Consider the following 25693-nt stretch of genomic DNA (forward strand, 5'->3'; position numbering starts at 1 on the left):
AATGTTAGAATTAAATTATTATCGAAATTTCGTTCGTTGGTATTAAAAACAGAAGATTGGTATGATTTATTGAATCAAAAGTCACAAATTATGTTATTCATGCTAAATGATTTGGATGATGTGCAAATGGAAATTGGTAGTTTTAAATCATCTCTAACCCAATATCAAAATAATAAAGTGTTAAATTTGTGGGATGAAAATGATCAAATTATGTTGGGTGAAGTAACAGTGTTTGAATTATTTAGAATTTCTGGACTTATGAATGTATTTATAGAAGAATACAAAAACTTAAATATAAAACAAATGATCAACAACATAATATTTACGGCTTCGAAAATTACTGGAGGAATGCTGACTTACGAAGTTATTGAAGATACAATACAGAAAGTTGGATCAAAATATGGAGCAATTAAATATTTCGCCCTGAATGAACTTTTTTATTATTATTATGAGATTTTTCAATTATAATAATAATGTATTTCTATTTTAATGTAAACTTATCAATAATTAGTGTGATTTTTCTGACTATATTACTAATATTACTTCATATTCTAAAAATGTGTTGGTATAGTTTTTTAAACGAAAAATGAATTTAATAAAAGGAAATATAAATTACACAATTAATTATTAAAATTTCAAAAACTTTATTAAAATATACAAATTTTATGTAAAAAATATTTATTTTAAATAAATGGTAATAATGATACAAATGTTTTTTTCGTTAAATTTTTTATACATATTTTCAGCATTTTCTAAAGCACACATAGTATTGGAATATTTGTGATTTGTACATCTTCGACTTGAGTAATTATTTTTTAATTGCTTCAATGTTTCATAACATTTAATATCTTCAAAGTTGTATATTTCTCCATCAGTATATTCTTCAACCCATTTTAGTTTTTCTAATCCTTTTACAATGATCACATCAAAATTTTTTAAAACGTTTCTTATCAACTGTTTACGTTCACTGTATGCGCAGTGTCCATCTATCCAACATATTCCATGATAAAATTGACTTAGATACCGCACTTGTTTTTGAATATTTAGAGTTAAACTTGACAATGGTTCCGGTGATTTGAAAATAAAATGTTCAACATAATTTGTAGAAACCATAGCAAATTCTTTAATAATAAATTTTGTTTTTTTGATTTTTAAATCCTTGTACATCTACAAAACAAGTCATAATATATTTTGTTTTAAATTTCTACTTGCAATTGGTTCCGGAGGGACACTGCTCTCTTCTGCAAACAAATTTATAATGATGATAACACAACTAGTACTTTTTTACTTCATTCGTTATCGGATTGTATTCTACAACTCGATCATGTAAGATCAAACAAAATGCTGATGTATTCTCTGGTATATTTTGCAAGCATTTGAATTCTAACCTAACATCTACAGGTCCATTTTTTATATTTTCAGCTTGATGTGAACAATCCAAAACAGTTATTGGAGCCATGTTTTTAAACTGGTCTGTAGTAAGCAATGGTTGATTTTGTTTTGCATAGTAAGATTGTTGAAACTTGGCATACATATCATATAATAATGCAAATTTATTTGAGGCTATATCTAAGTTTAGTTGATCATAAGGAAATGAGTCAGAGTTTAAAAATAATTTGATGTCTGACAGATTGCAGTGATCAAATTTGCTTGCATCTTTTTCTTTTTTATTTGTACGATTGGTCTGCATTGCAAAAATAATAAATCTCGGTTTTTCCAATTGTGTAGATGTTTTAACAGTCCAAACATGATGAGTGGTGGTTGGTAGTATTGGATATTCATGCATATCCCAACTACGAAAACTTATTTGAATTGAGCTTCTACTTTCGATATATTTATACAAAGCTAATTTTTGTTCGTCTGAAACCATTACGTGTGGAACTTTCCACTGTATTTTACCTATTTCAAATTTAACATCATCTGTTGATGATATTATGGCATTTAAATCAGTACGTGATCGAATTAAAATTAATTCATGCTTGGCTTTAACAATAATTTTCTTGTAATCTTCAGCAAAACCAAGCAGCATTTTTAATGGAACACAAAAATTGAAATTTCCATTATGATGTTGTATATTATTTTCAGGACTCCATCCTGCATTTAATAACATTTTACTTTCATTTTCATTCAACGATATATAATTTTTTAATGTTGAAGTGTTACCAACATCCCTATTTTTATCGATTTCAAGTCCATTCAATTCGTATCTCACCTCTTCCAGTAATTGACAGATACAGTTGTTAACTAATTGTGCTGTTGTAGATACTGTACCATCAGTTTTTACAAATTTACCCTCAATACAAATAAAACTTTCACAGGGTAAAATGATTAAATCTTGATGTTGAATAGATATTCTTATTTCATCATTGTTCTTAAACGATGTGAGAAATGGTGAATAAGTAGGATATTCAATTTTAGTGATAGTATCATCATATTCTACACCGTTTTTAATATTCAAAATGTCATTCATTTTCTCAAGGTAAATCCTAAACTTTTTAAATATGCAATATTTTCCGAGGTTAATTTTTTAGGTGTTGACTGTACTGTAGTTGTAGGTACACTAGTTGAGATTACTTTAGATATTTTATTATAAATCAGCATTACGTAAATGTAGTTGCACCGTTATTGTTTCACCTCGAAAATTTACTAAATTTCCGTTTTGGTCCAAAATTTTTATTTTTAAAGAAGTTAACCTCTTGACGGTCACAGGTAAATAAATAACATTTCTGGGGACTTGTACTATTTTATACCCGGGTCCTACCAATGGATAAAACTCATATAGCGTATGCACTGGCGTGCTATTAATATACGCACCTGTAGTAACACTACTCTCAATACGTATTGCATTAACTTTAATAATATTTACAGGTAGATCTGATGTATGCCACTTATTGGGTGTGAGTTCACGCTTAGTGAAACCCAACAATGAACCTATTGAATTTGATTTATTAAAATGTATTGTTGTGTTACTTTTAATCTCACTTTGTAATGTATTGTTGTTTGCTCGAATAGTAATTTCTGGTTTTGGTTCTTTATCACGCCAAATTAGGTTACCGTATATATTATACAGATAATCTTTTATAAAATTAATAATATCATTAATTTCATATGAACCCACAGATATTTTAATAACATTAGTATCACCAAAATGCAACAAATTATTTGTTTCATCAACATTTGGAATACTATTGTAACTTTCAAAATTAATCAAACCACAAACATAACTTCCTTTGAGTTCTATTGGAGGAAAATATTCAGCAGTAAGTATACTACTGTTACCACTTAATGTTAATGTGAATGACATTATCAATAAAAACAAACTGATAATTATTTTGAGGAGTATTTATTATTTATATCAAATTTATACATCAAGTTTAATAAAATTTTGAGTTATCATATAAAAATTGAATACAAACATGACCACAATTAAATGTATTATAATTCTGATATCTATTATAATTATAATTTATAGTACCACCTACATATTTAATTAATTCACGGGGTGGAGCCAAATTTCCAAATGAATCAAAATATTCAGTTTTAGCACCATTTTTTATATATGCTACCCAATGAGTGCCGCCACCTGTGGAAACATCTAAATTTATAATACCACATTCATTTTTGTTTGGTTTTCTTGGTAAATTATCACGCATAAACACACCACGAAAATATGGAATAGTTTTACAATATTTATATAGATCTAATTCATTTAGTGGTCTGTTGGGTAGCTTCGTTATTAGTTTTTTGGAGTTCAAAAACAAACCAAGTCCTTTTTTATATGGTTGTAAGAATAATCCTTTGCCCATTGCAATAGCCTCCATTGTTTGATTATGACGTTGTTTTTGAGCTAATTCTTTTTTTGCAGCACTCGCCTCATTTATAGCTTTTACTACACCTGATGTACCACCTGCTAATGCACCAATTGCAGAAAGTCCAGCAAATAATGGTAGTAGGAATGGTATAACTCCACCAACTTTGGGTATAGGAATAACTCGAGGTGTTCTAACATTTTTCTTTTTCACAACATCTTTTGCTGCAACAACAGCAATTTTAATGGCATCGTTTAGATTTTTAGGTTGTCTAATTTTTAAAACATTGCTTGCATTCCTTACTGCCTCTCGAAAAGCAACAGTTTTTTGTTTCTTTTTGACTGGTTTTGTTTTCTTCAGGTTGTTCCTGATTTTCTTTGTGCATCCCATGCCCAATTTAACTTTGGCTTTCATGGCGTTTGTCACAGCCCAAGCAGCAGCTCGTTCTCCAAGTCCGGCGTTCAAAGATTTTACGCGACTCCAAGCTTTATCGGCTAATTCTAAATCAGCCTTATGACGGTTATTTAAATCTTTATATTTTGAGTATGCAATATCATGCTCTTTGCATGCACTATCCAATTTGTTGATTCCAGAATCACCTCTTGCTAAACGTTCTTGCAAACGAGTACCAGGACCACAAAATTGATAGCCGGGTAAATGTAGCTCAAATGGTAATTTGTTAATTGCAGAATTAATTAAACCTCTTCCTCGATGAGCTGTTTTGTATCGACTGAAATAACTACTTTTTGTTTTCATTTTATATACACTCTCTATGCTGGTTACAATGTAAATAACATTTAATTTTTATAAAGAACACTTTTATAATGAAACAAATCACTTGTTCCAATATCAATTATATCATCAACAACTTCACTCCAAACAGAAAATCCAATCACTTCATCATCGTTGTATTTTAAAAGTATACTCATTGTTGTGTTTGGTTTAATATTTGTGAAACACAGACAAATTTCTTTTCTAGAGACATGACCTGAATCCACAAGCCCAGTTAATATTACTTTATTTTCAAAAACTAACGGGTCCATATTGAGCCTATAAAAATCTATTTCACCAGTTGTTAATCCAACAAATCCATCGCTTTTCCATTCAACACTGAAATCACACATTTTTACAATTGATGAAAATGTTAGAAAGCTATCAAATGAAATTTATATAAAAGTAATAGTTTTATAACATTTATTCAGTATTGAAAATGCGTTTTCTAAAACAACATCATATCCTTCCAATCAAAAACGTTGATTTTACCCCCACCACTAATCAGACGAAAAAGCATGGACATTTATTACCGGACACTATTTGGTGTATTATTTGCGATCCATCAAACTGTGGTAAAACAAATTTATTAATTACACTATTGGAACACCCAAATGGTTTAAAATTTGAAAATATTTATGTTTATTCAAAATCGTTACATCAACCTAAATATGAATATTTAAAAAAAATACTTGAACAAATTAAAGGTTTAGGATATTATACGTTTTCTAATAATGGTGATGTTATATCACCTGAAGAAGCAAAGAAAAACTCGATTATGATATTTGATGATGTCATATGTGATATTCGGTCATATTTTTGTATGGGTAGACATAATTTTGTAGACAGTTTTTATTTATGTCAATCATACACTAAAATTCCTAAACATTTAATTAGAGATAACTGCAATTTATTAGTATTATTCAAACAGGATGATTTAAATTTAAAACACATTTTTTCCAATCACGTGACCCCTGATTTATCATTCGAAACTTTTAAAGACATGTGTGCAGAGTGTTGGAAAGAAAAATATGGTTTTGTAGTTATTGATAAAGATAGTGACATTAATATGGGTCGCTATCGAAAAGGATTTGATAATTTTATGATAATATAATTAAAGTGCATGTCTTCAATCGAACATCATTCAGTTATAAACTGTTGAACACAACAGACCTATTAAACAACTGAAACTTTAAAAATCTGTTATAATCACAACAGACTTGTTCATCAACATAACAGGCTTGTTCATTAACATAACAGACTTGTTCATTAACATAACAGGCTTGTTTATCAACATAACAGATCTTATTAAAAACGTGTTCAGAATGGATGAAGAGTTAACAAAAAATATTATTAAATCTGCAAAGGCTATACGTAAAAAATACAAGCAAATAAAAACAGGTCAAATTGAATCTGACATTGTGTTGGAAAAAAATTTGAAGCCTTTAACTGAACCTTTGAAAGAAATTGTTGCTGAAATTAAACAAAAACCAATAAAAAGTGAAGTGTTAACGCCTAAATTACAAACAAACAAAAGTGAAACACCAGAAACATTTATTAAGGAAAGTCCATTATTTTTACCATCTGATGAAGAAGAAGTTTTCACCACAACACCTACACGTCCTGAATCAGCGCAAATTTCAGCGAGACGATTATTATCTGAACCAAAAGGACGTGAAGAAATTGAAAATTTTTTTTCACATGGATTTCACTTTGGAGATTTAGCTGGTGAATATCTTAAACGCACACTAACTGCTGCTAATACTATTGATAATACATATGGTCCCCACTTTGACAATGATAAATGGTACATAGGTAACTCAGAGTTCAAAATTAATGGAAATGATTTTGAAATTAACGATACAAAGTATAATGGTACACGTGGTTTGTATGAGTTATTATTTATGAAAATACCAGATAATGATTTGTATACAGAGAATGATTTAAATAAATATGGATATATTTTGCGAACTACTAATGCCCATAAACGTCAATATGACATTAACAAACAGATAAATGCTAACAAAAGTTATAAATATACACACATTATTAGTAAATTATTTCCAACCATGCATCAAAAACGTGTACAATCTACCTCTATTACTAAACCATTGATGAGCAGGAAAAGAATTAAAACCACTGAAGGTATGGGCTTAATGCAAGTAACTGATAACATCAATCACACTTATTGGGACAATCCAAATGAGTTGGTAAATAGGCTTCGATTACTCATTGCATCACAAGAAGCGGGCAATACAAGTCATAATAATAAAATTGTATCAATAATTGAAGAGCTGAAAGAGGCCAAAATTATAATAAAAATATCCAATACATGAAAGAAATGTAATCATTATAATTATGAGTGTTGATAAGTTTGGTCGATCAAATAAGCGTACCTTGCAGGATCTGCATGGTTTTCATTTAACTGCAAACGGAGATTATGATTTAATAAACAAAAGGATTACAAATTTAAACAATCCTCAGCATGATAATGATGCTATAAATAAACTGTATTTGGAAACTACATTAAAAACACTTGAATTGAATAGTGACACAGTACTTGAGACACACATAGATAAAATTGGTAAAAGTATAGATGAAATTTCTAAAGTTATCTTAAAATTAAATCCAAATTTAAGCAATAATGTAGAAAAGTGTTTGAAAGACGTTACATTAATAAAAAATAAAATTAGTGATCTAACCGTTAAAATAAATAATTCATCAAATCTAACAGATAAATTTCAAAAATATATTGATTTTATTTTCGTTCATCTAAAGATTGATAAAACTAGAATCTAAAAAATAAATTATGAGTAAACAACAAATTGTAAACGAATTACATAAACCAGCGCGTAGAAATTTTAAACGAAGGCGGGTAATTATAAAAGGATTAGATGACTTATGGCAAGCCGATCTTGTTGAAATGGGTCGACATGCACAAGAAAATAAAGGATATAAATATTTATTAACTGTTATCGATGCATTTTCAAAATATGCATGGGCGGTGCCAATAAAAAATAAAACAGGAGATGAAGTTTGTACTGCAATGATGACAATTTTTAAAGATGGCCGTCTGCCAGCCAATTTACAAACAGACGATGGAACGGAATTTTTTAATACAAAATTTCGAAAGTTAATGAATAAATATAATATAAACCATTATTCAACGTTTAGTTCATTAAAGGCTTCAATAGTTGAACGTTTTAATAGAACACTTAAAGAAAAAATGTGGAAACAATTCAGTTTAAACGGGTCATACAATTGGTTGAAAATTATTTCAAAGTTAATTAATAAGTACAATGGAACAAGACATCGAACAATAAAAATGAAACCGTGTGATGTTACAACTGATAAGGAGAAGATGTTAATTTCAACTGTTTATAACAACATAAAAATTGTGGACATTCCCAAGTATAAAATTGGTGATTTTGTTCGTATTTCAAAATATAAATCACTTTTTGATAAAGGCTATTTACCATCATGGACAACTGAAATATTTAAAATTAAAAAAGTTCAAATAACAAATCCTGTAACTTATCTGCTTGAAGATTTTAATTCTCATCCCATACAAGGTGGATTCTATGAATATGAATTACAAAAAGTAAAATATCCTGATGTATATTTAGTTGAGAAAATTCTGAAAAGAAAAGGAGATAAAGTATATGTTAAATGGTTAGGATTCTCATCAGAACATAATTCATGGATTAATAATAAAAACATAGTTTAAAAATATAATTATTTATTTTTGTATTTGATTACATAATAAAAAATTTTTTCTTAAAAACAGTGATTTTTGTAAATAATTTCGAAAATTTTAAAATGTTCCTCTTTTATACTTTCAGGTAATTTCCTCCAAACTTTTTTCATATTTCTTGCAAAGCTATAATAATTAATGCAATTATCTTGAATTTCAGATATCCATTTATCATTGTTAAATAACTGTTCAGTTAATTTCAACAACACATCCATATTTTCTATGCATACATACAGCCACGGTTCTGATGTAAATAGATCTTCAATACATGTTGCTAACTCGCATGCCCAAATCGAATTATAGTTAGGAAATAATTTTGACAACTCATCCATACAAAGATCTTCATACAAAGTTACATCTTCATACAAAGTCGATTTACATAAATAACATTTACTTTTTAAACCTGGAGGCCCATCCCACTGCGTATTCCCTATGTTATAATGTTCATAACAGGGTTCACAATGTTGAAACACTTGTTGTATATTATTTGGTAAACTATTCCAAGCACGTGTAATTATTTTATCGCCATAGTTTTTTAAAGTATAAAAACTGATATTTTTATATATTTTTAAAAATGTTTCTTCAGTCAAACAATTTAATAATTGCGGTTCATTATCAAATAAATAAGTTATATTCATTTCGTAGTTAACAGTCGCTGCATTATATTGTTAATGCTTGGATGTTGACCCAACAAGTTAATAACTTCATCTAATAATTCATCGATTTCTTCATCTGTTTGTAATTTAAAATGACCCCACGCGAATGTATCCGAAGAGTTATCAATCAAACTTCGTTTATCGTCGTGTGGACTCAAAGCAATCTTTGATTGATTTACTGTATATACATTATGTTGATTAGATATAATGCATTGTTGTCTTTTAATAATTTCTGTACAGTTTGTTAAACACTTAATATAATCATCAAAAGTAATTGTATTTTTAATAACCGAGTTTTTTACTCCTTTGGCCTTTTTTATTTTATCTTCACCATTCACTCTTACACTATACATTTTAGATCTTAAACCAATAAATTCGGTAATTATTTGTCCATTTAGCTCATCTTTCATTAAACCTGGTACTTTCTTGTTAACTAAAGGTATGTTATAAATATTATTTAGTTCATAGTCACTAGTGTCAAATCTTTGTACATCACGTTTCATAATTTTGAATATATCTGGTGTTTTTATCTCGTAAATTAACGAGTCCGTGTCGGTATACAAAACCTTACACTTATCACCAAACACCCCTTGCATATAATTGTAATGAAAGTCATATACACATGTCTTTGAAATGTCTAAAATACACATGCCTACATATATTGGTTTATTAAAAAACACCTCACTTTTATTTAATTCAATCGCTACCAAGTTTTTTTAAAAATTGTCCTACTATGAAAATTTGGTTTGGCAATGAGAACTTTTGCTCCAAACCTACCCGACCACTTGGTTTTTAATTTTACAATGGTATGTTTTCTCACATTTTCCATCGTTTTGCCAAACACTGCATTGTTCATTAGCTTATATAAGTTCATTAGCTTAACTCGTTTGTTGCCTTGGCACGCATTTGAGTATTTAAGTCAATGTAGTGTTTTAGCCAAGGAGATTGATTAAATTTCAAAATACGATGCACTTTCTTCAATTTCATTCCAAGCTTGAGACACTGTTTCAAATTCCTGTAGTGAATTATGTATTTTTCTTTGTCATGAAGTGTTGTAAGTAACTTTTTTTGTTTTGAACCTGGTGGCTTTTCATGTGTCGAACATAATGGAAGATCATTATGTTGATCATGAAGATGCTGAGGGTACGCTAAGTCCACTTCCAGTATAAAACCTTCTGAGCATTCATCAGGTATCCGTTGCACGTTCAGTGATGTGTCAGTGTACCATTTAAATCCCCCAGTCGGCAAATATTGCGACATGGCCCAACCATACAAATTGTTAACGTCATAATACATTATGAATATGGATTCTTCAAGTTCATTATAATCAGACATATATTTATTGTTTGCTTTCGCATAGCGATTGCAGCACTGGCTTATTCCTCCCCTGATCCCCCGCTCCACAAACATCAACATATCAATATCAGTTAACAATTCCAGTTGAATTTGTGTGTATTTTAACATTGCATCCCATGTAAATCCCGGTGTGGTACAATAGTGCGCAGGATCTAAATTGTATGTCTTAACAGAAGTATCACGAAAATTTTCAAAAATGTCTGCTAGAAGTAATACATCTGTTTTCAAATACAGGTCCGAATATTCACCTAAAGTTTGAATTTTGAATTTTTTCCAAATATTTTTTGCATGCTCATAATCGTTTTGTGAAATGTTTGAATCGTTCAACTTGCTGTAAAATGCTCTGATAGGTGGTAAATGCCGATCTTCTAATTTATTCCAACCGTCAACATAGTCATACGGAAACACCCCCTTTCTAGTTAACAAATTGTACTTTTGAACATCCCCATCAAAACAATTTTTGTATAATATCTTACATTCTGGTAAATATGATGCTAACTTTTCCAATGATGATGCCATAAATCGGAATGAATCAACAAATTTAAATTTTACATCACTACCAACAATGTTTTTGGTGAATGATATATATTTTTCTTTATTTATAGGTAATAAATCAACTCTGCCTTCAAACGCTGTAGCCAATTCCATAATTACAAAATGTGCATCGTAGCCACTCAAATTATGGAACACAACAGGAACTGTCCGTGAATTTTGGTAATTTAAATTACACTCGCTAAGTGCGGCAGAACGAAACTTTCCCGTTAAGTGATCATGGTCTCGTACACGATCATTACCCAAAGCTTTTTCACAAATATGGCACACAGAAGCTTGCCGAAATTGTTGTTTTTCAATGTCACTAAGCTCATTCATAGGTACAGGATTTGCATATATATCTTCAACTTTTTCAGCTATTTCCTTCAATTCATCTACAAACCATAGTTCGGGATTGACTCCTCTATACGAATTATAATAACTAAGAGTATCATCATATGAACAACAAAAATAATAACCTACACTATATGCTTCATGTTGTTGATAACGTTGTGATTTTTTATTATTTTCTGGAGCAAGTGGTTTCAATAAACATTCAAAATCGGCATAGATAATAAACGGTACTCGTTCCTTATTACTAAAATTTTTAAAATATACCATGTTATTACCTTTTGTAGGCAAAATAACTTTGCAGTCATTCATTTTTTCACACTCGTCACTATGTTTTAAAAGTTTTTGTTCTTCACGAAAATAATGTAAACATCGCTCACAAAAAAACTTTTTATGGCCATCTTTATTCAATTGATTTGATACAAGTCGTGAAAAATTTTTAATCCAACAATAATGGTATTTGATATCAATATTCTCATCATTATTATTTTCTTCATCATCATCTTCTTCATCAAAATACACATCTTGAACCATAAGTAAATTTACATGTCTATTTCTTTTATTATTTGTTAACAAAGTTGGCACAACACTGTACATAGATTTTTTTAATTTTAAAACAAACACATTTATGCTTATATCGTTCAGTTTTTCAAATTTTGGTATTTGTTTTAGTTCCATCGGAAAGTTTATACCATTTAAATTTAACACCCGCGAATAATGTGGATAAGAAGACATTCTATCAGAATGCTCTGAAGCTTGGTGTAAAGCTGATGTAACCGCCCATGCAAAGCAAGCATCATCATTATTTTTAACGTTTATGCAAGCGTTTTTGGATTTTATTTGTTGAGGTAAATCAATATATGATGAACCTCTGAACGATTCATATTTGTTAATATTAATCATTAAGTTTACTACTGCATTTAAGGCCCAACCACTGTCACGTTCTTGAAATTCTTCTAGCTGTACTAAAATTGGTTTTTGTATGTTTTCCTGATACCATTCCGTTAAATTTGAAATTCGATCAATAATTTGATTCTTACTATTAAAATATTTGAATTCGTAAACTTCATCATCATTCTGTAGCTTTACAAATTCACCGCAAAATGTTGAATTTACTTTGATTTGATTGAAATCCTTTAAAACATTCCGGATTTGTCGTATAAACATACACAGTGCACCGTCCAAAAATAATTTTGGGTCTTTGTGCGTCAAATTAATAATTATACCAGTCTTAATTCGACTATCAAACGCGGACTCCATATTCTTCCATTGAATACGTTTTATATTACGTTTTATATTACGTTTTATATTATGTTTTATATTACCACCTTGATGTAGCATTGCCTTCATCATTACCCGAAAACCAATCATTTCACCAATACTTGTTTGCAAATGTCGTTTTGTACCAACACAATCACATTTTTTTAAATGTTTATTCAATTGTCGAATATTCACTGTGCATTTCTTAATCCATTTTTCCAAACCACCTTGATTTTTATTTTCATTTAATAGAAGCAAAGCTTTCTTCATATTCTCTACCATTGATTTGCTTAATTCCACTACTGAAGCCATTTTTAACAATAGAAGTAATTAAATACAATATATTAGTATTAAGTCCAATATATCAGTAATTTGAATCCAATACAGACATTGTATTTATACACAAAAATCTAGTTTATTTACGTCACCTCTTATCGTTCAATTTTTTACATTATTTTTCCTTATTATTAATTAACCACATTCCTATATTTTTCAAAACGGATACCACTAACCACAAAAATATACGTCAACTTATTAACCACAAACAAACAACTCTTATCACTCAATATTTTATTTAAATTTTTCCTTACAAGTTAATTAACCTCAATTATATAAAATACTTAATCTTAAGCCACAAACATTTCCTCAATGGGACTATGTTGGCGGTTGTAATTCAGGATCACAACTAGGTGCGAAAAACGCTGGCGGTCAGCAGCCGGCCGCCACCATCAACTGCGAATGGTACGGCATCCCAAAATTATTTAATTAAAACAATGCCTTATCAAATTTTGCGGTTTTAAATGCATACTTTTATTTTAACCACAAACATGCGGTTTTGAATTAATAATTTCCTTATCAGCTTCTAACCACAAACATATTCATATTATTTCTATACTACACCGGAAGTAAATCACAATTTTTCTCCATGTTAAATCTTATGGAAAAGTGGTCGGGACTCGGCTTTACTTACCTACTAGTACGCTGTAAAAATTTCAGCTTGATATCATTTTTCGTTTTTGAGTTATCGTGTTGGCAGACAAAAGGCAGGCAACCGGAAATGGACTAAATAGAAGATTCTATCTAACACCTATACCAAATTTTTGTTATTAGCATCAATATTTTTAAGCGTTACAAACTTGGGACTAAACTTAGTATACCTTGGTATGTATTACATATATGCATGGTATTATTATATGTATGGTTATTTGTCATGTCATATGTACATGTAGTATTAAAAGTGAAAAAATTTATAAAAAAACGTAAAGATATTTTTTTTTTTAATTTATGTTATTAACAGAGAGCCATAAGGAGGTATAAATATCTCAAATTTCGGAATCCATTACCAGTTAATAAATCTTTATAAAAACTTTTCGACTACATTGTTTAAAGCTTACTTAAAGAAGTTAAAAACAAAAGTTTTGGCTATCTTGCCCAGGGGGTGGGAGCTACCACTTAGAAGGATGAATTTTAAGCAAAAAAGTCAATCAAGCATATTCCAAAAAGTCAATACTCTCCGAGTTATTAGCGATTGTATTTAACGTCAAATAACTGAAAAATTTGCTTGTTTTTTGAAGAAAGTATATCATACACTTTTTAAAGTACTTTTAAAAACCATGAAAATGAAAAAGTTTCAAGTCATTTGCACGAAAATTAACGGAGTTATAGGTAATGAAAAGAAAGTTTCACGTACTTTTCTTTTTATGTTTTATTCAGCACAAAAAAACTGGTGAATTTATCACGGTAATACGGATATATAATTTTTTATGCATTGCAATTTTAATGCAAAAAATATCTTTATCGTTAAATAAACTCGAAAAAAAATAAAGGTTAGGAAATAAAATATTTTGCTGAAAAAATGCTAAATTTTTTTCCCTCAATTTTTTTTCTATACCTTTATTATTTTACGAGTTATTTAACAAGACTTTTTTGTATTTTTCGAAAAAAATTCTGGCATTTAAATTGCAATATTTCAAGAAATAAGTATCCGAAACTGCTAGAACTTTTTGAGCATGTCGTCATTACCTAAATAAAATTATATGGAAAGCAACAAGCATTAATTTTAGTTCCCGTGGTAAATTCATCTATTTTTGTGCTAAATGAAATATAAAAACAACGGTCCGAGAAGCTTTTTTACTCACTTGAAACTCCCGTTAATTTTTATATAAATACTTCTTTAACTTACATTCTTTTTTTATAGTATTTCTAAAAGTCTACGATATACTTGTTTTTAAAAAAACGCCAAATTTTTCAATTATTTGACGTTAAATACTCATTAAATACTGAATTTCATTAGACAAAAACTCGGAAAGTATTGACTTTTCGAAATATGTTTCAATGGCACTTTTTTGCTTAGAATTTTTTCCTATATCGAATCCCGTCATCATTTTTAAATAAACTTTTCCACCCTCTGGACAAAATCGCACAAATTGTTGTTTTTAATTTATTTAAGTAAACTTTAAGGAATGCAGTCTAACAGTTTTTATAAAGATTCATTGATTGTTCCTGGAATCCGAGGTATAAATCTAACGGCTCTTCATTACATTTCTACAAAAAATGTACAAAAATGCATTTTTTAAAGCACAAACTAGGAAAATTATCTTTCCATAATTTGCAAAATTCTCAAAATTTATAAATGCCTTTTAGAAGCTAATGCAAAATACCGCATCTCGATCCATCTTACTTTAGAAATTTTCATGCTTAAATGTTAAATTTCCTCGCCTACAATGAAACTTCCAATGATTTTATAAGATGATACCGTTTTAAGTTATAAAATACAAAATTTGAAATTGTACTCGAAATGTAAATGTCAAAAATAGGTGTCATTCGATTCGTAATTTTATGTAGAAAGTTTACTGAAAAAAATGAAATGGCGCTAAAAAAAATTGAAAAAGTTATAAACAATTAAGTGAAAAATAAAATAGGGGGCTCAGTTTTTTTTGAATAACTCAAAAAATATTGAAAATTTTCGAAGTCTGAAAAAAGATCCAAAAAAATTTCCTAAAATAAAGTTTCTACTGCCGAAATTGTATCTCTAATATTTATAATTTTTACAGAGCCTTGAAAATAGCACAAAATATGGCAAGTTTGGCTCTCGCGCGCGTTCTGTCTTTGAGACCTACTAACAAAAAAAATTATTTAGGCATATGAAATATGAATATTAATAAATAAAAAAATTAATGTAGTTTTGAGATACATGAATAAACAATAATCCGTGGTTGAAAAATTTTTTTCCTAATTTTTGCATTAGTTATGTAATTGTTAACTAACAATTTTTTCTATATAGAATGTTAACATAAAATCTCCGATAATTATTAAATTAAAACGCCAGAATTTTTTTCCCTCCGTGAAGTTATTCTTATTAAGCTTACAAATAAATTACCGTTTTTAAAATTTTACAATTTTCATTTTTCAATTTGTTATTAACAAATGAATATTAACAATTGAATATTAACAAATTAAAAAAAGTTATGAAAAAATATATTTTTTTTAAATTTTTTTAATTTTTTATATTTAAAAGCTACATAAAAATAATTTTTTCAAATTTTTGCAATTGTTGTTTAAAAAATTGTTATAAACAAATACATTGTTTGTGAGTAAATCGAAAATTTTTTTTTTTGCAATATGTTCATTAACACAAATTATGATTTAAAATAAAAAAATTTTTTCTTAAAAAAATTTATTTGTTGCTTAAAAATGCGTTTGTTAATTAACAATCTTTTTAGCTACTAATTATTAATATTAAGAAATATTATTATTTTTTTAAATTTTTTAATTGTTTGAATTTTTTATAGTTAAAAGCTACATAAAAATAATTTTTTCAAATTTTTTATTCATAAACAATGTATTTGTTTATAACAATTTTTTAAACAACAATTGCAAAAAATTTGAAAAAATTATTTTTATGTAGCTTTTAATTATAAAAATTAAAACAATAAAAAAATTTTAAAAAAATTTATTTTTTCATTACTTTTTTTCATTTGTTAATATTCAAAGTTAATAACAAATTGAAAAATCAAAATTTTAAAATTTAAAAACGGTAATTTATTTGTAAACTCAATAAGAATAACTTCACGGAGGGAAAAAAATTCTGTGGTTTTAATTTAATAATTATCGGAGATTTTATGTTAACATTCTATATAGAAAAAATTGTTAGTTAACAATTACATAACTAATGGAAAAATTAGGAAAATAATTTTTCAACCACGGATTATTGTTTATTCATGTATCTCAAAACTACATTAATTTTTTTATTTATTAATATTCATATTTTATATGTTTAAATAATTTTTTTTGTTAGAAGTCTCAAAGACAGAACGCGCGCGAATTATATATTCTCTAGTAGTTATATTTTTTTTAGACTTAAAACCATAATATAATGCAACATGTGCATGTTACGCATTTGTTTATTAGTTAACATAAATTAGAAGAGTTATTTTAGAAAGTTTATTTTAAATATTGCTATACTCAAATATTTCTCAGAAAACTGTCCTTTAAATATTACGAGAAAGTTGACCCTTAATAATATTAATGTTATACCATCTGGACGGTCACAAGTGTTATACAAAAGATCATATTACAAAAAGGATCTTTTAAAAAGACATCCTTTAATTACAAAGTAGTACTTTAAAAGCATATATAAAGTAAACTATCTAATGTACAAACAATACTTAGTATCCAAACTTTTTGACGTATGTTCGGGTTCGGATAACTTTGTTTCAATAATACTTATTATTACAATCGTTTGACATAAGTTCGGATTGTTAAATAATTTGTTTCATTAAAATATTTATTTTTAATTGTTGTTACTTAACATTTTGTACAAGTGTAAATTAAATTGTAAATTTAATTAAATAAATAAATTTTTATTTAAATATCTGGTCCACAAGATATTAATCGCGAAAGCCAAACTTGCCATATTTTGCGCTATTTTCAAGGCTCTGTAAAAATTATATATATTAGAGATACAATTTCGGCAGTAGAAACTTTATTTTAGGAAATTTTTTTGGATTTTTTTTCAGACTTCGAAAATTTTCAATATTTTTTGAGTTATTCAAAAAAAACTGAGCACCCTATTTTATTTTTCACTTAATTGTTTATAACTTTTGCAATTTTTTTTAGCGCCATTTCATTTTTTCCAGTAAACTTTCTACATAAAATTACGAATCGAATGACACCTATTTCGTAATATTCGGAGAATATACAAAAAAGTTAGAAAAAATCGTAGATGTTAACTAAACTAATATACTTATGTTTTCTGCAAATTTGCATATTATAAAAATTTCATTTAGGTAGTACAGATAAAATAAATAAAAATCTTAATAACAAAGAAAAAAAATGTACGAACGATATAATTTAAAAAATCTTATTTCCTTTTATGCAGGTTTTTCCCATAAACTATTTAACAAATGTTATTATTTTTATTATTAGTAATGTAGGTGTTTACTACTTATATTCTCTCCTCTGTCACATGTTTTAACATAGTCTATAATCTATATCTATTCTCTCTATTATAACAACGCTATATTTGTGGCGACATTATCAAAGGGATAAATAAAAATGTTTTGCAAATTTGAAAATAATATTTACATTTTAAAATCTCGTCTATAATATAGACATATTATAATATAATTAAATGTTCATTTATTAGGGTCTTCAGGTATGAAATTTATATTATTTATGTTTTATGACTCTTATTAGGTATGTAATAAAAATAAACACACAAAATGTAGAGATGTAAAACATGCATGGGCAAACGTGGCTTAAAGAAGCCACTCGGACTTCTGTAACTAACATACCAGTAAGACAGTGATACCCTAATCAAAGTCAGCCAATAATACGAGTAAGACAGGGAGACAACATTTTTTTCTACCTATCTCATTACTATTAGAGAAACTGAGATAGGTAAAAACGGCGTATACCCGTCTCGCTTCGTCCTCTATGAGCAATGTAGACTTATATAAAGAGACACACAATAAACTTTAAGACACGCAAAAAACTTATAAAAATGGTTACTTTGACTTAAAATAACTCGTCCATGCCTGATGTAGAATATTATGTAGATGAAAAATACGAAAAAATTTAAAGGTTTATCCAACTTGTGTGTTTGTACCTATTTATAAAAATTACCTCACACAATGAGATTATCTTTTAACAAATTCCGATGTTACCTATTTTATATTTGAAGTAAATACAAAAAAATACACTATCATCCGTTTTAATCCGACGCTAATATTTTATTTTTTATATCAGATGCCGCACTTCTTTAGTAATTCGATTCCCACCTTTTTTAAAATTTAAAAATTTTCCGTATATTCTTCATTTTGTTAAAAAAAAAAAAAGTAGCGTGAATGGCTAGCTGTACAAAAAACTATTGGACTTGGTAGTAAACGTAGGATGAACAAATCGAATGAGTTAAAAAATTTTTGTTACGTGTTATTTATCTCGAAGAAAATAAATCAAAAAAAGTTTTTATACACTTGATATATGCAATTAAGGAAAATTCTCAATCTTTAAATTTTTCATGTATAAACATGGTCGGTTCATTTATAGTACTTGATAAATTAATTATTTTTAAATAAAAACTGTTCATTTTTTGTATATAGATAATTACAAGAAAATCAATCTATTTTTGTTTGTTTATATTTATTTGAAAGACAAAAATTATAGATTTCAAATAGAACTCTCCGTTTATTCCGTATGTTTGAATGCAAATGAGAAGACGGTAACCAGGTAAGCGGTCGCTAAAATAATTCAGTGTGGTTTCAATTAATAATAATATATTAATATCTGTAATTTTTTTACGTTTAAATGAATAAAATAGCGAATAATAATTTATTTAGTCTCTTATCATTTATTTATGCTAAAAAAAATGAAAGAAGTGTATTTTTCTCGAATTTTGGGTCGTTCCAGGAACAAGCCGTCCACTATTTAGAAAATTTATTAGTTGAGGAATTTTTTTCTTACATGTGTCTGCCAAATATTTCCGTGGTTTGTTTCCCTACATTTCTCACTATTTGATGATTTAATACGTGTTTAAATCATCATATTAAAGGGGATAAAAACTCATTAGGTGTTAGTTACATGCTCTAAGTAGGAAAATTAATTTTTGTACCACTAGTTGCTTTTGCCATAAAATATGAAGCATATTTAAAAAATTAAATGTTCTCGACATAGACCTGATAAAATCCATCATTGAGTATGAATAATTTTCGTTTAGAAAATTATTGCAGGATTTCGTTTGAAAAATGGTCCTGAACAGAAAAGTACAGGTTGCCGGAATAAAAAATTCGTAAAATTGGAAAAAACGCGTTTTTTCGTTTTTCATCCCTCAAAAAGTGAAAGAAAAATCAGAATTTGAATATGTATATAATTTTTATTTGCCGAGTAATGCTTGCCCAACAACATCGCGCAAAAATTTTTGATCTAATTGTATTTTATGTGCTTGATTCTTAATTGTTATAAGACAACGCGAAAAATCACCCAAAAATAACGATTTTCTGTTCTATACATGCTAGCAAAATGGGATTTTCAACAATCGACTAGAAGTAATGTCAATTAAGCAGGAAAGTTAAAAAAATTTCATTATAGAAATGCAACCCCAAAAATTGGGGAAATCTACAAATATATTTTGTATACATATTAAAAATCTGATTTTTTCATACTATTTTTGACGAATGAAAATCATAAAATTTGCGTTTCTTAAAATTTCACGAATTTTTTAATAGAAAACTGAAAGGCTTGAATTTCGAAGAACATTTTTTGTTAATTTTGAGCACAATTACCTATATGATAAAAATTTCTCCGAATTTAATGAATATTGTTTAGTTGTTTTAGAACAATTACTTTTAAAACAATATCCAACCGAGTTATTCCCAGAACCTACACTTTGACGTTCAGACTGCAAAAATTTTCCATACGAAAAGCATTCTTGCTCAATGACGGATTTTACGGGGTCAAACACAACATAATGTATAAAGATTTTTAAACAAAATTGGTTTTTCCAAGAAGGTGGCTGAAAAAATATTATACATTTGCTTTGCCTATATTAAGAAAAAAACATTCTGAAAACGTCCGCTTTCCAATGTTTCCAAACTCATACCAGAAAGTAGCGAAATAAACACTGCAAAATAACTATTTTTTGCCTTCTGTACAAAATCAAAACAGTGGATTACTATTGGAATAAAAAAATAAATATAATCAATTTTAGATTTTACTTAATATTAAAAAACAATATTTATACATTGTAGTATCCTGAATTATCCTATATTTCCCAAATTATTTCTTACAGAGCATGATCAATAGATCATGGCGACATATTGCTGAATAAGCAATAATAATTATATAAATTGAGAAACAAAATCCAATGTAAATCAGATTAGTATTTTTATTCAAAGTGTAATATTATTTAATAAATAAATAATTAATTAAATACAGTCTCCGGTATATTTTTAATTACAATACAAAAAAGTCAACAAGTGTTAAATTGCAAAAAGGAAGGAAGTTTCATATAACATTAAAATCAATATAAAAATTGATTTAAGTAATAAACTGAATTCTGCATAAGTCAACAATAAGTTTGACTTTAGTAAATTATAATAATTTACTTGTGATTGGAAGTAACCGTCCGTTTTGGGATCTACGTACAAGGATCAACCTGGTGACAGCAAGCCCTGCCCTTGGTAATACCAAGTAAAATTAATTAAAGGTTCAACCGTTTCCTGGAACAACTCCTGGGATACGACAACATAAAATACAATATACATCATAAAATACATTTCATCAATTTAACAAACAAGATGGGAATGGTTAAATGGTGTCAAAAAAAGGTCTTAAACATTATTATGAATGGCCATCTGCATATAGTATTTTTTTTTTTTTTTTGTCTTTGAAGTAGACCGCATATAAACATTTTTATTAGCAAATAATATTCCAGAAAATATTTTTTTCAATAATAAATAAAATTTCTTAAAAAAATCTACATATTGTAGATATTAAAATATCCGATTAACAGAAAACACGATCCGAAGATTTTGTAGCAATTTACGTTGAATAATAGTCGAAGTAAACTGTGTTCCATTTTCAAATTTAATAAAAGATGGATAATATGTAAACTTTTTTGGATAATCATATCAAAATGAAAAAACTTAAGTATACCTAATCATACAAATTGCTTATAATATTCCCTAAAACCAAATATCTGGGTGGGTAAATATTAGATTTGAAAAAAAAGGATATAATAAGTTATGGAAAAATTGATTAACGTTTTCGAAAATAATTAAAGGGACGGTTAAATTTTACAATAGGTGCAGAAAGTTTTAATCTATTTTAATTATAGCTAGTTTCTAACTAGGGTATATAGTTTTAATGCTAAAATAAAAATAAAATATGAATTTTAGATTTATGGTTGAAATTATTTGTACCTTATTTTTAACTTTGATAATGAAATTTGTTATAACTTCATGAATGTAGACGAAACATAAGAATACAATTTTCGATATCTGCCTTGGTTTTCGAAATATCAAAAGCTAAATATTTAAACAAAATTTTCGATTTTTTGAAAATTACTGCAGATATCGGAAAATTTTATTATTACCTTTCGCTTTATATTGATCTTTTATAACATGATTCACCTTCAAATTTGGAAATACAAACTTTTTTAAATTTGTGTTTTCACTACCATGCTCACACATCCTTAAAAAGTCGGGTACAACGGGTTTTTTTTGTTTTAAATAATTTATCAGTTTTAACTCTAATTTAAATAACTTTTTTTTTAATTTCCACCAACTAGTTTTGTAGAAATCTATAAAATCATATCATCCATCTACCATTTTACCATAAAGCCAATGTTAAATATTCCTACTTTTTAAGTTATTATTTAAATAATCGAGCAAACCCCCCTAAAATTTTCAAAATTGATTTAAACTTAGTTCAACTTAATATAAAAAAATCAACTTTTTTATTTAAATTGCCTTGATGCTCGTACATCGTTCAAACACTTATCGAAACTAAAGTTTAAGTACATGAACTAATATATTTTTATTTTTCTAACTTTGTGCAAGCAAGTCTTCTACAAATTACAATACACTTTTTTTTTTAATTATAACGTTAATTAACGTTAGTCGATAAGACGAGAAAAAAACTACTTCAAATTACATATTTAATTAAATGAAAATAAACTTGTACATTGATTGATTTTCTCTGTGTAATTTTCCCAAAAAATACAAATATTTTTTTCGATTATAGCGTTAAATAACGCTACTAAAAAAACATTACTTCAAATGAGCATCTTCATAAATATTTTATTGAGGATGTAATTTTTTTTCAAAATAGATTTAAAAAAACGTATTTTTTCAAAACGAAGTATCTTTCTCGAATATCCATAATTTTTAAATTCCGTGTAAGTGGATATTGTTGTAAGCAATAGGTAATAGTACGGTAAATTAATACGGTTATATAAAAAAAAAGCAGGTATACTTATAAAATGTTTGGTGTTGCGCCCATAGGATACCACTGTCCATAGTAAATTGTCATAATTAACACTTCAATTAAGTATCGAATTTTTCTGCTTTAGCATTGAAGATTCTACTGATAACTTCTTGAGTTATTCATGCAGGTGGATAATTATGATGTTTCTGATAATACAATATACATAGCTTTATATAGTGTAATATTTTGTTTAGCATCAAAAATGGTTAGAAATATCGAAAAAATATTTATAGGGAAAAGTTGACCCATTTACCGATTTTCATGACGAAATTCGCATTTATTCCATTATTTTGATCTTCATTCAGAATTAATTTTTAATTTGATAATTAGTATGTTATGGAATGTTACAATAGGGTAAATTATCTAATAATTTATTTTTTATTTTTAATTGTTATGTATTCAATTGTTATATTGTTATGTATTTGAAATTTTTTTTAAACGGGCTCGATTTTCACTACCGGGAGACTGTCTTAGAAACCCAGTTTATAATATTAAGTATTGACGAATTTAGAATGTTTAGTAAACCAAAAGAGTACAGTAAAATAATTTCTACAACTTAAATAATTTACTATTATAGAAAATTATTTATTATGTAAATGGGTTAAAAAAATTCATAAAGTGTCTATAGGAAATTTTTTATTTAACAAAAGTCGCTTAATAATAATGACTTTAAAATAGTTTAAATTATTTAAAATAGATATTATAAATTTGTGATCCTGGTTCAGAAACTTATCAGCTTGGTAGGCTGTACGAAATATGTAAAAGGTAAAGGTTGTAAAAGTGACCATTATATGCACAAATATTTCTTTGAATAAATGTTACCTGTTCTTCCACCAACCAATGAATAAACGCTAAAAAGAAACTGGTCAATTAATGAAAGTTTCTTCGGTACGAAATATTTATTCGTAGGTCAATCTATAAGCAAAAGTATTAGCATATTGTTGATGTATTTGTGAGATAAACTATTTTCAGAATTTAAGTATTGAATTTCTTGAAGTATATTTTGCTTTATTCATTCTATGTACGAAAGTTTTCTGTGTAATATATTCGTAATTTTTGTTTCGTTTTGTGATTTAAATTCGGTATTTTTTCCAAAAAGTACAGTATTTAATTTACTGGAACAGTGAATTGAGTGAATTATTCAACACAAAGGTAAGTCTCTATATTGTTTATTCTTATTATTTGATATTTTTTTACAATTTGTGCATCATTGAAGGAGTGTGGAAAAATATATTTTGAATAAATATAGCAAAATATTAAATATTATATATATATATGTTATAATATATTACATATTATTTAGATATTAAATTTAATATATATTTATTCAAATGTGCGATAAAAATGTTACAATTTGTCTTGAATGCCTCCACACCGTCTGCTCTCCCGGAAACAGTATATATGTACTGTAAAATTTTATTATATTTCATGGCTATTTAGAATTTTTTAGAAAATATATAATATGTAATTTTTTGTTAACTAACGTAATTAGATGTCAATTAACATCTGCATTATAGTTTTAAGTAAATAAACTAATTGACTTGATTATTTTTATTAATTCTGTGTAATATTTAAAAAAAGTTAAAAAAAATTTATAGTGATTATAGTTATAGCAAATAAAGCTTTTAACTTTTAATATTTTAACTTTTTTAATATAAAGAATCTGTAAAGTCCCATTTCAAAAGTTTAAAGTTGGTCCCCTTCCCAGTACAGGGGATGAATGAGGTGGTTCGGGTTTTCATTTTATTAAACACATTTAAAAAATATTGCCCGAGCACTTTTCATCAAAGCACACAAAGTGTATTTCTTCGATACTGCAGTTCATTGACACTCTTTAAAAAAACCCTTTCCATTTCTTAACCAAACTAATGTTAAAGCAGAAGAATGATTACAGACAAACCCGTAATTATTTTTCGCATTTTAATTTAAACTTAATTATTATTTATAAGAAGTAATGGATAATTTAAGTTAAATTGTTACCCAAAAATTCAATTAACATATACAGGTATTTATAAAAATATCTGCTTTTGAATATATAAATATTAAGCTATTCACTCTTAACATCAATTGAACAGCGGGTCCAAAAATTGAGAAAAATATCGATAAGAATGTTAATGGTCGTTTAGATATGTAGACCAATTTTTATTCATTTAGAAATGTAGAACAACGGATCAAGATATCACTGCACTGCCTAGATATGTAAGAGTGTATATAAAGAATTTTGTAAAATAACATGTATGGAACACGAAGGTGAATACGTTGAGGCAAAACGATCTGAAAATAACTGTCTTACTTACGTCAACAATAATAATTGTAACGTAGGTAGGTAATGTATGAAAAATGTTATATATTAATTATTTTGTTATAAATTTTTCAAATTAGCATTTAAACATTTAATTACGACATTTTAATGACCCAATGAGGGAAATTTTGTTATCAAAAACAAAAATCGCGGAATGATCTTTTTGACGGGGGTTTTGAAAAGAAGATAATTCAAAAATACGTATTTTTTTACCCAATACTCAATCCTGTATTTTTAACAGTTCTCTAGTTTAGTCAAGAAAGTTTTGAAATTGATAAATTTTTTTTGTTGGAAACGGTGGGGTGGGGATTAATAGTTGATAATAATAGTATGAAAAGCTAGCAATTGTAGAATTAACATTTCTGGAATTTTTTAATAATTAATGAAAATTACACTTATAGTTAATAATCAATTTTTT

General features: G+C 27.3%; 1 protein-coding gene across 1 annotated transcript; it reads right to left on the reverse strand.

The window, feature by feature from the left end:
• Positions 1-9863: 9863 nt before the first annotated feature.
• LOC123301365 lies at positions 9864-12800 on the reverse strand. Its single transcript, XM_044884102.1, has 2 exons — positions 11617-12800; positions 9864-11475 (listed from the first exon to the last, which is right to left on the reverse strand). Exons 1-2 carry the CDS (start codon positions 12798-12800, stop codon positions 9864-9866), a joined length of 2796 nt encoding a protein of 931 aa, XP_044740037.1.
• Positions 12801-25693: the final 12893 nt, after the last annotated feature.

This window comes from Chrysoperla carnea, chromosome 5 (assembly GCF_905475395.1).
Source record: "Chrysoperla carnea chromosome 5, inChrCarn1.1, whole genome shotgun sequence".
NCBI classification, from domain to species: Eukaryota; Metazoa; Arthropoda; class Insecta; order Neuroptera; family Chrysopidae; genus Chrysoperla; species Chrysoperla carnea.